General features: G+C 51.8%; 1 protein-coding gene across 4 annotated transcripts in view; it reads left to right on the top strand.

The window, feature by feature from the left end:
- PPP2R1A (protein phosphatase 2 scaffold subunit Aalpha) overlaps positions 1-13,622 on the top strand; it is a 39,024-nt gene that overhangs the window by 20,601 nt on the left and 4,801 nt on the right. For all 4 annotated transcript variants that reach the window (XM_044921997.1, XM_021681453.2, XM_021681455.2 and 1 more), the window contains 8 exons: positions 2,425-2,657; positions 3,600-3,747; positions 3,867-4,022; positions 6,235-6,349; positions 6,459-6,529; positions 6,977-7,111; positions 12,844-13,017; positions 13,299-13,359. In XM_044921997.1, the coding sequence (XP_044777932.1) occupies positions 2,425-2,657; positions 3,600-3,747; positions 3,867-4,022; positions 6,235-6,349; positions 6,459-6,529; positions 6,977-7,111; positions 12,844-13,017; positions 13,299-13,359 (1,093 nt within the window). The remainder of the gene's footprint in view (positions 1-2,424; positions 2,658-3,599; positions 3,748-3,866; positions 4,023-6,234; positions 6,350-6,458; positions 6,530-6,976; positions 7,112-12,843; positions 13,018-13,298; positions 13,360-13,622) is intronic.

Raw genomic sequence — 13,622 nt, 5'->3', positions numbered from 1 at the left:
CGGGGGAAAGACCGGGCCGCGGTCCCACCCCCCCCCCCCGCACATCGGCCCGCGCCCCCCCCCGGTTTTACCGCCCCCCCCCCCCCCCCAGGGCTCTCAGTAGCTCTACAGGCTGATTAGAGCTGGGCAAGAGGGAAGCTGGGGGACCTTAGAACCTGGAGGAGGCACCTGACCTGTTCCGGATGGGAAGGGGGAGCTGTCAGCGAAGGCCTCCTGGAGGAGGTACCAATGGATCTGGATTTTGACAAAGAGAAATGGAAAATGGCTATTGTGCAATTTGTTTGCTCCACGAACATGAGTACCAAGTATGGGCTCGGGAACCCAGAGGTGTGTCAGAGCCCATCCAGCCCTCGTGTCTCTGGAGGGGTGAAATGGGATTAATTTCACAGGGAGCCGCGTGGCTACAGCACAAGGATTGATTCTGTATCTACAGCTCTTAACCGTTTTGGAATCCTGGGTCGCTTTGAAAATCTGATGAAAACTCTAGAGCCTCTCCCAAAAGTATAGTGATTTTAGGAGGTTCACACCCCTCCCCCGCACGTTCTCTGGGTTTGAGAACTCTGCCCTCTCTCCTTCATGGAGGACCCACAGCACGACTTCTCATTGTGGGAAGGCATCCCTTGGAGTTTCCTAAACATGCACCTTCCTGGGCCCCGCCCTGGAGGGTCTGATTCTGTTGGTCTGTGCTGAGTGAGCTAGGCCTCCTGGGTGATCACAGACCTCACTGTGCGAACCACCGCCCGCAGCGACCCCCTAGGGCCGGCACCCTGGCGCGACGTAAGTACCACTTGGCCTCGGTCCCTCTCTGAGTGGAACAGGTGAATGGCAAATACTGATTGCGGACCCACCTCCCATGTGCCGGCGTGGGAAGCGGGAAGACCAGGAACAGAGAGGAGCCCAGTCCCTTCAGTAGCCCAGTGTCACCACCCTCAGCCACACTCCTGTGACACAGAGCCAGAGACCCTGCGATAGCATGGCGTTAGGACAGAGGCCACACACTGGCGGCCCCCGGGCTGCCACAGTGTCACATTTTCCTCTTGAATCACTGCCAGTCTTTTGTGAATTTTTTTTTGTTTATATCCATTGTGGTTAAAAATACCAACAACCATTTTTAAGGATACGGTTTTGTGGCATTAAGTGTATTCACATTGTGGTGCAGCCACCACCACCATCTGTCATCTTCCCCCATTAAGCAGTAACTCCCCATATCCCCTCCTCCCCTGCCCCTTGGGGTCCACCATTCCACTCTCTGTGTCTGTGAATCTGGTTACTCTAGGGTCTTCATACAAAGGAATCCTACAACGTGTGGCCTTCTCTGACTGCCTTATTTCACTCAGCATAATGTCTTCAGTGTTCATCCATGGTGTAGCAGGTGTTAAGTGAGATTTTTGACATATACACACCTGGCCCCTTTGGCTGCTTTTGGAAAACTGATTGCTTTTACCAGCTGTGTTTTCCTGGGGAGACAGTTGATAGGGCTGGGAAGCAGCTGTCCTTCCTAGGCTACATGCCACAGTCTCTGCCTCCTTCGGTTGTCCCCACCCGCCACCTTTGCTCCTTGCTCCATTCTCTTGCCTGCTTGGGTTCTGGAGGCATTTCCGTGTACGATTTCTTCCTGCCTTCTACACCTGTCAGGCCACACTGGACTTCAGACCTCAGATCTTCACACCTTTATTTGAACAGACTAGAATCACTTAAGCCTCCCTTTATTCAGTCAGTAATTGCTGAGCTCCCGCCCTGTCCGAGGAGCTCTGCTGGGCTCTGGGGACATGTGATGAACCAGTCAGATGTCCCTAAAGGAGCAGGACCCCTCCAGGCCTGCGGTCCCAAGCCTCAGGTTTGCCAGTCACGTGAGCTCCAGGGGCAGTCCCCTATCAGAAACCACAGCCGTGCTTTTAACCCTTTGCAAACTCGGGAACCCGGTGGCCTGGTTTGGATCCTGTCTTGTAGCTAGCACTAGAGTGGGCAAGTTAATTTAACTTGCCTGCCTCAGTTTCCTCTTCTGTAAAATGAAGACCGTCACGGGACCTGCTTCATAGAGTCGACATTGTCCCCTGTTCTCTTCCACCACCACCCCCCTCCCCGAGGTCCCAGGTTGTGTGACACAGTGACCCTGCTTAGGACACCCAGCAGATAGATGTTCCAGTCAGTATCCATGATTATCCATGCACTGTGAGGAGCCAAGGACAGCTGTGGCCCTCTGCTCAGAAAGTGATAGGTAGAATTGTGAGGATCATGGCCCTCAATGAAGCTCCTTCAAGGGCCCCTATGTGAGGCTCCTTGTTAGGGCTCTTCAGGAAGGCCTGCAGGTGGAGAGGTCAAGGAAGGTTCTCTGAGGAGATGAGCCACGAGGGGCATGTGGTAGGGCTCGAGGCTGGGGTGGTGAGGAGGGGACCTGCTGTGACCTTGTGCTCTGTCCCGCAGCCACCCCTGGAGTCGCTGGCCACGGTGGAAGAGACGGTGGTGCGGGATAAGGCGGTGGAGTCCTTGCGGGCCATCTCGCACGAGCACTCACCCTCTGACCTCGAGGCCCACTTCGTGCCGCTGGTGAAGCGGTTGGCGGGCGGCGACTGGTTCACCTCCCGCACCTCAGCTTGCGGCCTCTTCTCTGTCTGCTACCCCCGCGTGTCCAGCGCCGTCAAGGCAGAACTTCGACAGTGAGTCCCAGCCTTCCCTCAGCTTGGACCCCTTCTCTCAGGCTCAGCCCCCACTCCGCCCCTCCTCCGCCCCTCAGAGAGCGGCGTCCCCAGGCCGGGTCCAGACACAGCCTCTTGCTCATTTAGGAAATGGAGAAATGATAGCTCCTTCCTCCCATTGGGCATCGTGAGGATTTACAAGAATGACCACATACAAAGTGCTGGGAACAGATCTGGCTCATAAAAGCACCCCACCCGTGAGGTGGGTGCCATTTCAGGCCTGCCCCCGGTCCAGAACCCTCACAGATATACTGGCTCAGTTTGGCCGCCTCCTCCGCCCTCCTCCCCTTAGGCTTGATACTCCAGAGAATTCCTTGTATGTAAGACTCCTCTCCAGGAACGGTGAATGAAAATGCTTCTAATTGGATTAAAATTTCCCATTAGTATGTGTTTCTTCCCCTCCCTCTGGACGTCGTTCACTCACCAACTGCACAGACTGTTGAGCAGCAAGCCCAGGCCCTGAGTTCTTACACATGACAGAATACTGGTTTACAGCTGCCCACGTTTGCTTAGAGGTCTGTGTGCATGCGTGCATCCCCCACGCTCCTGAAAAGTAAAACCTTTGAGGAACCCCTGGACAGCATCTTAGCCCAACAACTTTATATGGTCAGAATGATACAGTCGGTAACTCCGTTCACTAGGACTTACTATGTGCAGATCGGCTCCTCTGCTTTCACGCACATTATCTCGTGTAAACCTCATCATGACCTTGTGTGGTGGGAAGTATCACCATCAGCTCCATTTTATAGGCCTGGGAAGACTCGGGGGCTCATCGCTTGTCCGGGGTCGCTCAGGCAAAGCCAGGACTTGGCGTGACTGCCGTCTGCTTTCTCCTCTCTTCCTCTGTGTGTTGCTGTGGGATCCTAGGCCTTCCTCCCCCTGAGTCCCACTTCCAACCCCCAGGTACTTCCGGAACCTATGCTCAGATGACACCCCCATGGTGCGGCGGGCCGCAGCCTCCAAGCTGGGGGAGTTCGCCAAGGTGCTGGAGCTGGACAATGTCAAGAGTGAGATCATCCCCATGTTCTCCAACCTGGCCTCTGACGAGCAGGTGGGCTCTGCTCCCCAACCCCCTACTCCATCCCCTTCCTCTAGCAGATCCTGTGTCTAAAAGGGACTCCCAAAGGTAACGGGTCTCTGCGGCCCTCACAGCTCTGATCCTCTCCGCAGGACTCGGTGCGGCTGCTGGCGGTGGAGGCATGTGTGAACATCGCCCAGCTACTACCCCAGGAGGATCTGGAGGCCCTGGTGATGCCCACTCTGCGCCAGGCTGCTGAGGACAAGTCCTGGCGCGTCCGATACATGGTGGCTGACAAGTTCACAGAGGTGGGGGCGGTTCACAACTCACAGATGGGGAAACTGAGGCCCTCAGAGCGGTAGGGATGGGGCCACACGTAGAAGCTGGGTTTTTAGTTATATCCAACAAATTATTGGGTGTTTGAGCAGTAAGATCTCTGATCATCTAGCTGCGTCTCACTTCATATTGCCAACCCGGGTTGAGTAATAGTCGCAACTTGAAGAGCTGTGTTGGGAAGGATTCTGAAGCCAAGTTCAGGTTCTGTGGAGAGCCACAGAGCAGAGAAGGGTAATATGTGTGTGCTCTTGACCTAGTCAAACTCTCCCCTTTTACAAAAGGGAGGGCATAGCCTGTATTAGTTTTGGGGGCTGCCATGACACAGTACCACAGACTGGAGGGTACTTTATTCCCTCACTGTGCTGGAGATTAGTCCAGGACTTTTTTTTTTTAAGATTTTATTTACTTATTTATTGAGTGAGAGAGGAGGAACAGAGAGAGAGGGACAAGTAGACTCCTCACTGAGCACAGAGCCCACCGGAGGGCTTGATCCCAGGACCCTGAGATCATTACCTGAGCCAAAATCAAGAGTCCGGCACTTAACTGACTGAGCCACCCAAGCGCCCCTCCGAGACTTCTTTTCTTGGCTTATAGATGGTCTTTTCCCATATCTTCACATGGTCTCCCCTCTGTGCATGCCTGTGTCCTAATCTCCCCCTCTTATAAGGATTCCAGTCATTTTGGAGTAGGGCCACCTTAACTGCCTCTTAAAACCCTGTCTTCAAATACAGTCACTTTCTGAGGTACTGAGGGGTTAGGGCCTGCAACATAGGAATTTTGGAGGCTCAGTTCAGCCCATAGCACAGCTCAGAACTGGTCAGAATGACACCACCAGGCAGGCAGAACAAGGAAAAGATCCCAGGTCTCTGACAAGATCCTAGGACAGTGCTCTTTCCACAGAGACTCAAGTTTGCTTATCCCACCATCATGTTTGTTGAGCATCAGCTCTTTTTGTGGGTGCTGGGGATCCAGTGAATTCATATTCCCAGCCTCCCCAAGGAGCAGGCAGCCTGAAGGGGAGGGTCCGCTGAGATAGAGGGAAACTGTCAGCCCCAAAGCCGACAGACCTGCGTGGGGCATTGAGAAGAGGAGGTGGTGCTGCAGCTGGTTCTAGAAGATGAGTGGGTGAGAGCTGGGTTAGGACTGTGTTCCAACAAAAGGACAGCATGTGCATGGATCCCTGGGAGTCTAGAACCAGTGCAAGTGAGAACATTCAGGACTTGCTCTTGGGGGCCCCACATGAGAGAAAGCTGGAGAGAAGCACAGGGCTCGAGTCTTGGGTGCCGTTCTACCCCTGGCTCCCTGTTCCTGTGAGTGTGCTTATTTCCGTGGTGTTTGCTGGAAGGACTTGGAGCCTCAGGATAACATTTCCTGGACCATCCGTGTTCCCCGTGAAAATGTTAGCACAGGGCGGCTGCACCCTGGAGGCTCAGCACCTGGTTAAAGACAATTCTTCCATCCTCGGCTTCTGGACAGCATGAACTGGATCACACTGGGTTTTAGATAAAAGCTCAATGAAGGCAGGGATTTTAGAGTTAAGCAGTGCGCAGTGCCCAGGAGACACTCAGTAGGTGTCCTGTTTGTCTGAGGGGCAGCATTTGCCCCAGGTAGCATTGGGCCCTTCAGAGTTTTTGTTTGTTGCCTTCTTAGTCATGAGCTGTCCTGCTTCCTGCGAAGTCTTCAGGAGCCAGCTTTGCAGCAGAACACAGGTGCCTTCCCTGGCATGCCTTCTTCCCCCTCAGTCTTGACGCGTCATTTCGTTACAAGAGTAATACAGGGTCGGGTAACCAATTTGAAAAATACAGAAGAATATAAATTAAAATTAATATTTAACTAAAATTAATAAAAAGGAGGAGCCATACCACTAGAATGTTTTTGGATCAGATAACAGAAAACCCCACCCCAAATGGCTTGAGCAGTAAGGAGACCTGTTGTTATTTTTAATGCAGACAACACCGTGCGGTAGGTACTCTCATGGCCCTCATTCTGCTTTTGAGGAAACAGGCTCAGAGAGACTTGGAGACTTGCCTGGGCTCACCCCGTGGTGCTGGGAGTAGATCTCAGCAGTGATTCCGAGGGCCGCGTTCTTCTCACCCCCAGTTCTGGTGCCTTTAACTTTGATTCTGGTCTCATTCACCCAGAGTACTGCCCAGCCCTCTCACTCCCCCTGCTTTCTGTCTGCAGCTCCAGAAAGCAGTGGGGCCTGAGATCACCAAGACCGACCTGGTGCCTGCCTTCCAGAACCTGATGAAAGACTGTGAGGCCGAGGTGAGGGCCGCAGCCTCCCACAAGGTCAAAGGTTGGTGCTGGCAACCAGAACACAGCAAATGGGAGGGTGTCCGAGGGGCCCGAGGCAGAACCAGGACATCAGGTCTCACCTTCCTCTGCCTCCCTTCTCCCTCCCACAGAATTCTGTGAGAATCTCTCAGCTGACTGTCGGGAGAATGTGATCATGACCCAGATCTTACCCTGCATCAAGGTGACAAGGAGTTTGGTGGGAGGAAGAGGGCAGATCCTGCTGAAGAGGAGGGGTGGACATTGGGCTTTATGGACATTCAGAGGCAAACAGTCCCCAGCCTTCTAGGACTGGGCGGTGTTGGGTTGGAAGCAGGTGGGGTCCCTGAGTGCAGGCAGAATCTGAGGTTTGGGGCTGAGCTTGGAGTGGGAGTGCTTCCCCTCAAAAGTTCTAAGAGCTTTGGCCTTAGGGTGGGGGGCTTCTAGGAGCAGGCTCATGGAGCTCTAAGCAGGCGGGACAGGTAAAGAAACTGCCTTGTACCTTTGTACCCTAAACCATCCCTGCTCCATGAGGGAGAAGGGCAGAAGCAGGCCAGGGCTCAGGCCTCGTAGCAGGTGGGAGTGTGCTTGGTCACTTGCTGCTGCAGGGGTCATCCTGACCCTGTGGCTCCCCCTTCCTTCTCCCTCCCAGGAGCTGGTGTCAGATGCCAACCAACACGTGAAGTCGGCCCTGGCCTCCGTCATCATGGGCCTCTCGCCCATCCTGGGCAAAGACAACACCATTGAGCACCTCTTGCCCCTCTTCCTGGCTCAGCTGAAGGATGAGGTAAGGGTGCCGCAAAGGCTCGAGCCCTCGGTTGGCAGAGGTGACAGGTGGGTCAGCTGCTTTCCCAGATTGGCCGGGAGTCTCCTAGAATCTTAACAGACACCCAGGTCCCTAATGAGTTGAATACTGGTGGGCACTGTGGACTGTGCATTCGCTCATTCACTTATTAGGCAACGTTTTGCATGCCCTTGCTCTGTGCTGGTTCTTTTTCTGGGTGTCAGGGATACCAAAAAAATCTAAGACAGTTGTACTTCTCAGAGACCTTCAGAGACTGATAGTAGAGAGAGACAGATGGGCAATCCCATGATTCCATGATCGTGTAGGTGCTGTGATACATTTGTGTCTTTTAAAATTTAGGTAAAGGTGCTGTAATGAAGACCCCAAAATACAGTGGCTTACATAAGAGAATTAATTTTCTCACAACAGTTCAGAGCTAGGTGGGCCTATGCTGGGGGTTAGCCCTGCTGACCTCCGCGCTCTCTGGGTCTGAGACAGCTGCTCTGATTTTCACCACCCCCAGCCAGTATGGAGGCAGAAGGTATTAGACAGCAGGAAGTGTGGTCCTCGTAAGGGCAAGACCCAAAAGAGAGCACCCATCAGTCTGTTCCCTCCCCACACACCCCATTGGCCAGAGCCAGTCATGTGACCACACCTTGCTGTTCAGTTGGCCTGGAGCACAGAAGATGAGTGTGTGCTGGGTGATGGCTGGACAGGTCGTGGGGTGACAGCCAAGGAAGGAGTTTGGACTTGAACCAAACGGTGGGCAGCTGGAGGCACTGGAACAGATCTGGGTGTTAGAAAGGAACCCTGAGGCTATTGTCAAAGAAAGAACGCAGTGGGGAGGCCAGGAGAGGTACAGGGAGACCAGGCTGGTGGGAGAGAGGTGTGGCTGCAGAGATGCGGACAGGACCGTGTGGGGCGGGGGTGGTTTGCAGGCTCCCTGGTTCTTGTCATGGTGGTGACCAGGCAGATGGTGAGACAGTTTGCTGGAGTGTGACTCATTCTGCCAAAGGCCTCAGTCTTCCTGCCTCCCTGCTCTCCCTACACCCCCCGCCCCCCAGCACACCCAGTACTAGGAAATCACATCAGCCTGAGTCCTCTGCCACTGGCCCCAAAATGTCACGTTTTTAAATTCTGCTATGATGGGATAATCTCTCAGCCCCAGAATTACAGACAATGCGCCCTTTAAAGAGAAGCTTAGTAATCTTACTTTTGGTCATTTATTTGTATCAGTTGTTACAGTTTAAACCATAATTTTTGTAATGACTTAAATTTTATGACCCAAGTAAAGTGCTTCACATATGTTTTCTTTTAGAAGTATGCTTTTTGTAGTTATAACTTGTTATGATTTATATTCACTTCTGATGCTTAAATGGGGACAGCTTGCCTGGTGAGAGTCCCTCGAATTGGCTTTTGTGTCCTTTTAACACCTCACCAGGGTCTTGGGGAGCATTTTGCTTTCTGGCGTCGAGGAGAGATCCACACTGAGCTTGAGTGTGAAGGTGAGCCCACACGTGCTAAAACAGTGCGGGAGCCGGAGCTGGAGCCAGAGCCGGTTTCTGCACTGGTTTCGCCATTAGCAAGTGCTGCGTGGCGATCATACTCCCGCAGCCGTGGTCTGTCCCAGCGCAGCTTCTCTTGCAAAGAAGAAAAGAAAAAAACCCATCGTGGTTTTCTTGGTGTGAGTTAGTCATCTGGCTTGTATTTGAGATTTCAATTTTAGATCTGTGAACTTTATATTTTATATGTGATAGGGTTTATAAACTTATCCAAATAAAAGGCCTTTTTCTGGATATGCCTGAAGTTACGTGGTGTAAGGCGTTGTATTTGTTTGCGCCTTCTCTTCTCATGTGTTCAGGACACTGTGCCTTATGCACCAGGGGCTCAGGTGACCTCCCAGGAGCTAGGTGGGGGCCAGCCCTGTCTTTGAAAAGTGTAGGTTTCGGACAGTCCAGGCCTGCTGAGTTAACCCTTCACTGCACACACACACTCGGTTTATTGGCTCATTTCAAAGCCTTGTTTTGTTGTTGTTTTATGACCAGAGTAGTTTCAACAAGGAAATCGTTTTCTGCCCTTCCTGAGGGTAAGGGTTGGTTTGTGGGAAAGCCTTCATCTGAGAAAGGCTTCTCCTATCTCTGGTCTCTGGCTGACATGGAGTCTCAGAATTATACCTGACCTTTCAGACACCCCAGCAAGAGTTGCTCTTCAGCTGTGGCCCAGAGTTCCTCCTCTGGGCCTTCTGAGATGGGCTTTCTGATGCTCTGCACCAGGGAGTGACATGGCAACTGGGGGAAGTAAGCCTGTTGACACAGGAGGCTTGGTTTGGCTCGTGTGTTGCTGCAGAGTCCATACTCAGTTAGGTGGTGGTTTGTTAGATGCTCATTTCTTCCTCGTCTCCAGAGGTGAGACTCCCATATGGGTACGTGCAGTATTTTCCATCTTTAGGATTGTGTATGTCTAACCTTCAGGGAAAGTAAAGAGGCCCATTCACTGTCAGGACATTCACAGCCCTGGGTAGGTGCTAACTCCCTTAATTCTTCATCACATTTGAAAGCAGGCCAGACTGAGCACGTGGGTCTCTACAGAGTACAGAAAGGCCATCACGATGGTTTTAGATGCCTTTCACTTGTTTTTTATTCAAATGAGACCTCAATCTGGTTGATTTCCAATTTATTCAAAGAAGAAATTTCCCTCTTTATATTGGGTGTTGCTGATGCCTTCATACCAAGTTAGGGATAATGCGAGGCTCCCTCCTCACCCTTGCCAGCCCTGACTCTGACCACATCTTGGTCCGCCCAGTTGACTTGGATCATCTTTATTACATTCCCCTGGAGTAGATTCTGACACATGCACATCCAAACTAACTTGCCTTCCTAGACTGGGGTTAGGGTGGCAGATGGGGCTGTTCCCACTCCAGAAATCTTTCTTAGGAAAAGAAAGAATAGGTATAATCTCTTAACATTATGACAGTTCAGGCTTTTATAAACATTGTGCCCAATGTTTATAAAACATTGTCCCTTTAAGAAAAGCAGCATTGAGGGGGTGCCTGGGTGGCTCAGTTGTTAAGCATCTCCCTTCAGCTCAGGTCATGATCCCATGGTCCTGGGATCGAGCCCCGCATCGGGCTCCCTGCTCCGCAGGAAGCCTGCTTCTCCCTCTCCCACTCCCCCTGCTTGTGTTCCCTCTCGCTGTGTCTCTGTCAAATAAATAAAATCTTTAAAAGAAAAAAAGAAAGAAAAGCAACGTTGAGGGGTGCCTGGGTGACTTGAACGGTTAAGCATCTGACTCTTGATTTTGACTCACGTCAAAATGGCTTAGGTCATGATCTCAGGGTCATGAGATCAAGCCCTGAGCCCCACATTGGGCTCCATGCAGGGTGTGGAGCCTGCTTAAGATTCCCTCTCTCCTTCCCTCTGCCTCTCCCACCGCTCGCCTCTCCCCATCTCTTAAAAAAAAAAAAGAGAGAAAGAAAAGTTGACTTAATGTTCAGTTATTTACATGAGTTGATACAATTTATGTAATCAACGTTTCACAAACGTTTCAATCCTGGGGTGCCTGGGTGGCTCAGTCATTAAGCGTCTGCCTTCGGCTCAGGTCATGATCCCGGGGTCCTGGGATCGAGCCCCGCATCGGGCTCTCTGCTCAGCGGGAAGCCTACTTCTCCCTCTCCCACTCCCCCTGCTTCTGTTCCCTCTCTCACTGTGTCTCTTTCTGTCAAATAAATAAATAAAATCTTAAAAAAAAAAAAGTTTAAATCCACTCTAAGATTTAAAGCAACTGTCATAGAAAGGGGAAACCAACAGGGTAGTCAGTATTGGGATAGTTTCTCCCTCCCTCAGTATCCTTGGCTCTAGAAAGGAATGAATTAGTACCGTGTAGGGAGGGAAATGGTGTTGGTTCTGAGAGTTCTCCTTCAGCCATTGGACTAGCCAGCAGGGAATTGTCTGTCTTCTGTTCCTAAATAAGAGCCTTACTGTGTTTGATAAAGGAAAGAGGCATTTGTTGGCGGGACTCTGGGGATTTTACTTGAGAGGTGCCAGCCGAGCCCCCCCTTGTCCTTTCAGCAGTTGCATTACTCTTCACTGCTTTCTGCGTCTGTCTTCCCACCACCATGCTCAGGTTCAGTGATTTGCTAAGACAGCCCTCTCAGAAAAGCTCTCCTACTTGGGGTTGCTGTTGGTCACAGTGAAAGGATAAAGTCAGGAAAAAGGTGCACAGGGGAGACTCGGCATGAGCTGCCAGGTGTCCTCTCCTGTGCAGTCCTGTGGACGGAGCTTAAATCTCCCATGGATGACATGTGACAGCATCCACAGAGTATTGCCAACCACAGAAGGTCACTGTGCCTTGGTTTCCAGGGATTTTATTGGGGATTGGTTACATGGCCATGGATTGGAGCTGCCTGCATGGTTGACCTCAGTTACTCGGTCTGCAGGCCCTCCAGAGGTCAAGTGGATAGCTCGGTCCTTGCTGTAAGTCATGTTGTTAGCATAATGTCTGGCACAGCCCAAGTCTCCCAGGTAACCACAAGGGTACTCTCACCACATAGGCTATTCCAGGGGCTTAGAGATCTCCCAGAAGCTGGTCAAGGGCCCAGTACTTGTTCGGAATGTGCCGAGTTTGAGCAACCTGGACTTGCTGAGTTAACCCTTTATTGCAAAGCACACTGGTTTACTTGGTTCAGTGATTTGTTTCTCACTTGGTTCAAGTTAGAACTTCTTGTGATGTCTGCCATCTAGGAATATGTGATTTGAGACAAGGATCTAGTAGGGCTTCTGTTTTGATTAACAACTAATTGTGTTTATGTGCCTTTTCTTACAAGTTGTTCACATGCTTTATGGAAGTAGGTGGGGTACGTATGTGTGTATATGTATATACATGTATAGTAACGTATGTGTGTGTATACATACGTAGTAAGTCAGTGCTCATAATACTGGTAGTCAACAGGAACTCAAAAATATTTCCTTATTCCTTTGTGCATTCTTTGAGCAGAAATGTGTTGAGCACCTGCTATGGGCCAGAGACTGTGCCAGGCACCGGAGACATAAGGATGAATGAGATGTGCTCCTTACAGAGCTCAAAGACCAGCAGCGAGGGGCGCCTGGGTGGCTCAGATGGTTAAGCGTCTGCCTTCGGCTCAGGTCATGATCCCAGCATCCTGGGATCGAGTCCCGCATCGGGCTCTCTGCTCCTTGGGAGCCTGCTTCTCCCTCTGCCTCTCTTTCTCTGTCTCTCATGAATAAATAAATAAAATCTTTAAAAAAAAAAAGACTAGCAGCGAGAATAGAAGTCACAGAAGTGATTCTAATGAGCTCCCACACATCAGGCCTCTTGTGGATCAGATGCCAGCAGGCACTCTAATGACCTCAACCACCCCCGAGGCTAGATGCTTGCTTCCCTGTCACAGATTAACAGCCAGGGAGATACCGTCCCCTGCTGATGGGCTCCCAGCCGGCACCCAGCAGAGTAGGAATGTTACCACGTCTCTTTTCCAGAGCACCATATTTCTGCAATGATTCCTGCAGGTTCTTCAGAATGAATGAACATGTCTTGTGCTCTCTGGTGAGATTTGAAAACTGCCTCCCATAATAACCCATGTTGCTTGCTCAGGAGGAGCTGGGCAGGGCAGTAGCAGGCCCTCAGGAAGTGCGGCTTCTACGGAGTTGTTGCGGCGCAACTTTCTCAGCCCTCTTCTGGGCCAGGTGCATCTTCTCAGACCCCTGTCTTCTCCTCAGTGCCCGGAGGTGCGGCTGAACATCATCTCCAACCTGGACTGCGTGAATGAGGTGATCGGGATCCGGCAGCTGTCCCAGTCCCTGCTGCCCGCCATTGTGGAGCTGGCTGAAGACGCCAAGTGGCGAGTGCGGCTGGCCATCATTGAGTACATGCCCCTGCTGGCTGGACAGCTGGTGAGTGAGGTGGCTTGGGGTCAGGCCTTGTCGTGGGCAGTGTGTCCAGGGCTATGACAGTGTCACTGGGGCCTGTACGGGCTGTCTGGGGAGTAGGAGGAAGGGGCACGGGGAATGGGGCTATAAAGGTGAGTAGACTTCAGTTAGAAAAGAGAAGGGAGAGGAGCCCCCCAGATGAAGCTGAGAAATACCCGATGTGTTTGGGTGGGGGTGTTTCCCTGGGGTATCGCTGGAAACTACCCAGTCTCCCTTGATTTCCTTAACCTTTTATTCTTCTGAAGGGGGTGGAGTTCTTTGATGAGAAGCTCAACTCCTTGTGCATGGCCTGGCTTGTGGATCATGGTGAGTCTCTCCAGTAGGATGGGGGAGGGTGCTGGTGCTCCAGGAAGGATAGATGGGCATTGGCTGGGGCCGGGAGGGGTGTGGAGTCACTCTCCCAGGCCAGCTGCTTATGTGGACCAACTCCTTGGCTTTTTAGAATCCTAGAGAAATGCAAGATGGGAGGGGGATAGAGCAGATCACGTAGGGGTGGCCTGGTACAGTAGAGAGAGAGAGTGTGAGGGCCACCGGGTAGATGACCTGGGCTGGAATCCTGCCCCCTGGCT

This window comes from Neomonachus schauinslandi, chromosome 16 (assembly GCF_002201575.2).
Source record: "Neomonachus schauinslandi chromosome 16, ASM220157v2, whole genome shotgun sequence".
In the NCBI taxonomy this organism is placed as follows: Eukaryota; Metazoa; Chordata; class Mammalia; order Carnivora; family Phocidae; genus Neomonachus; species Neomonachus schauinslandi.
This window is presented reverse-complemented; position numbering and strand designations above follow the sequence as displayed.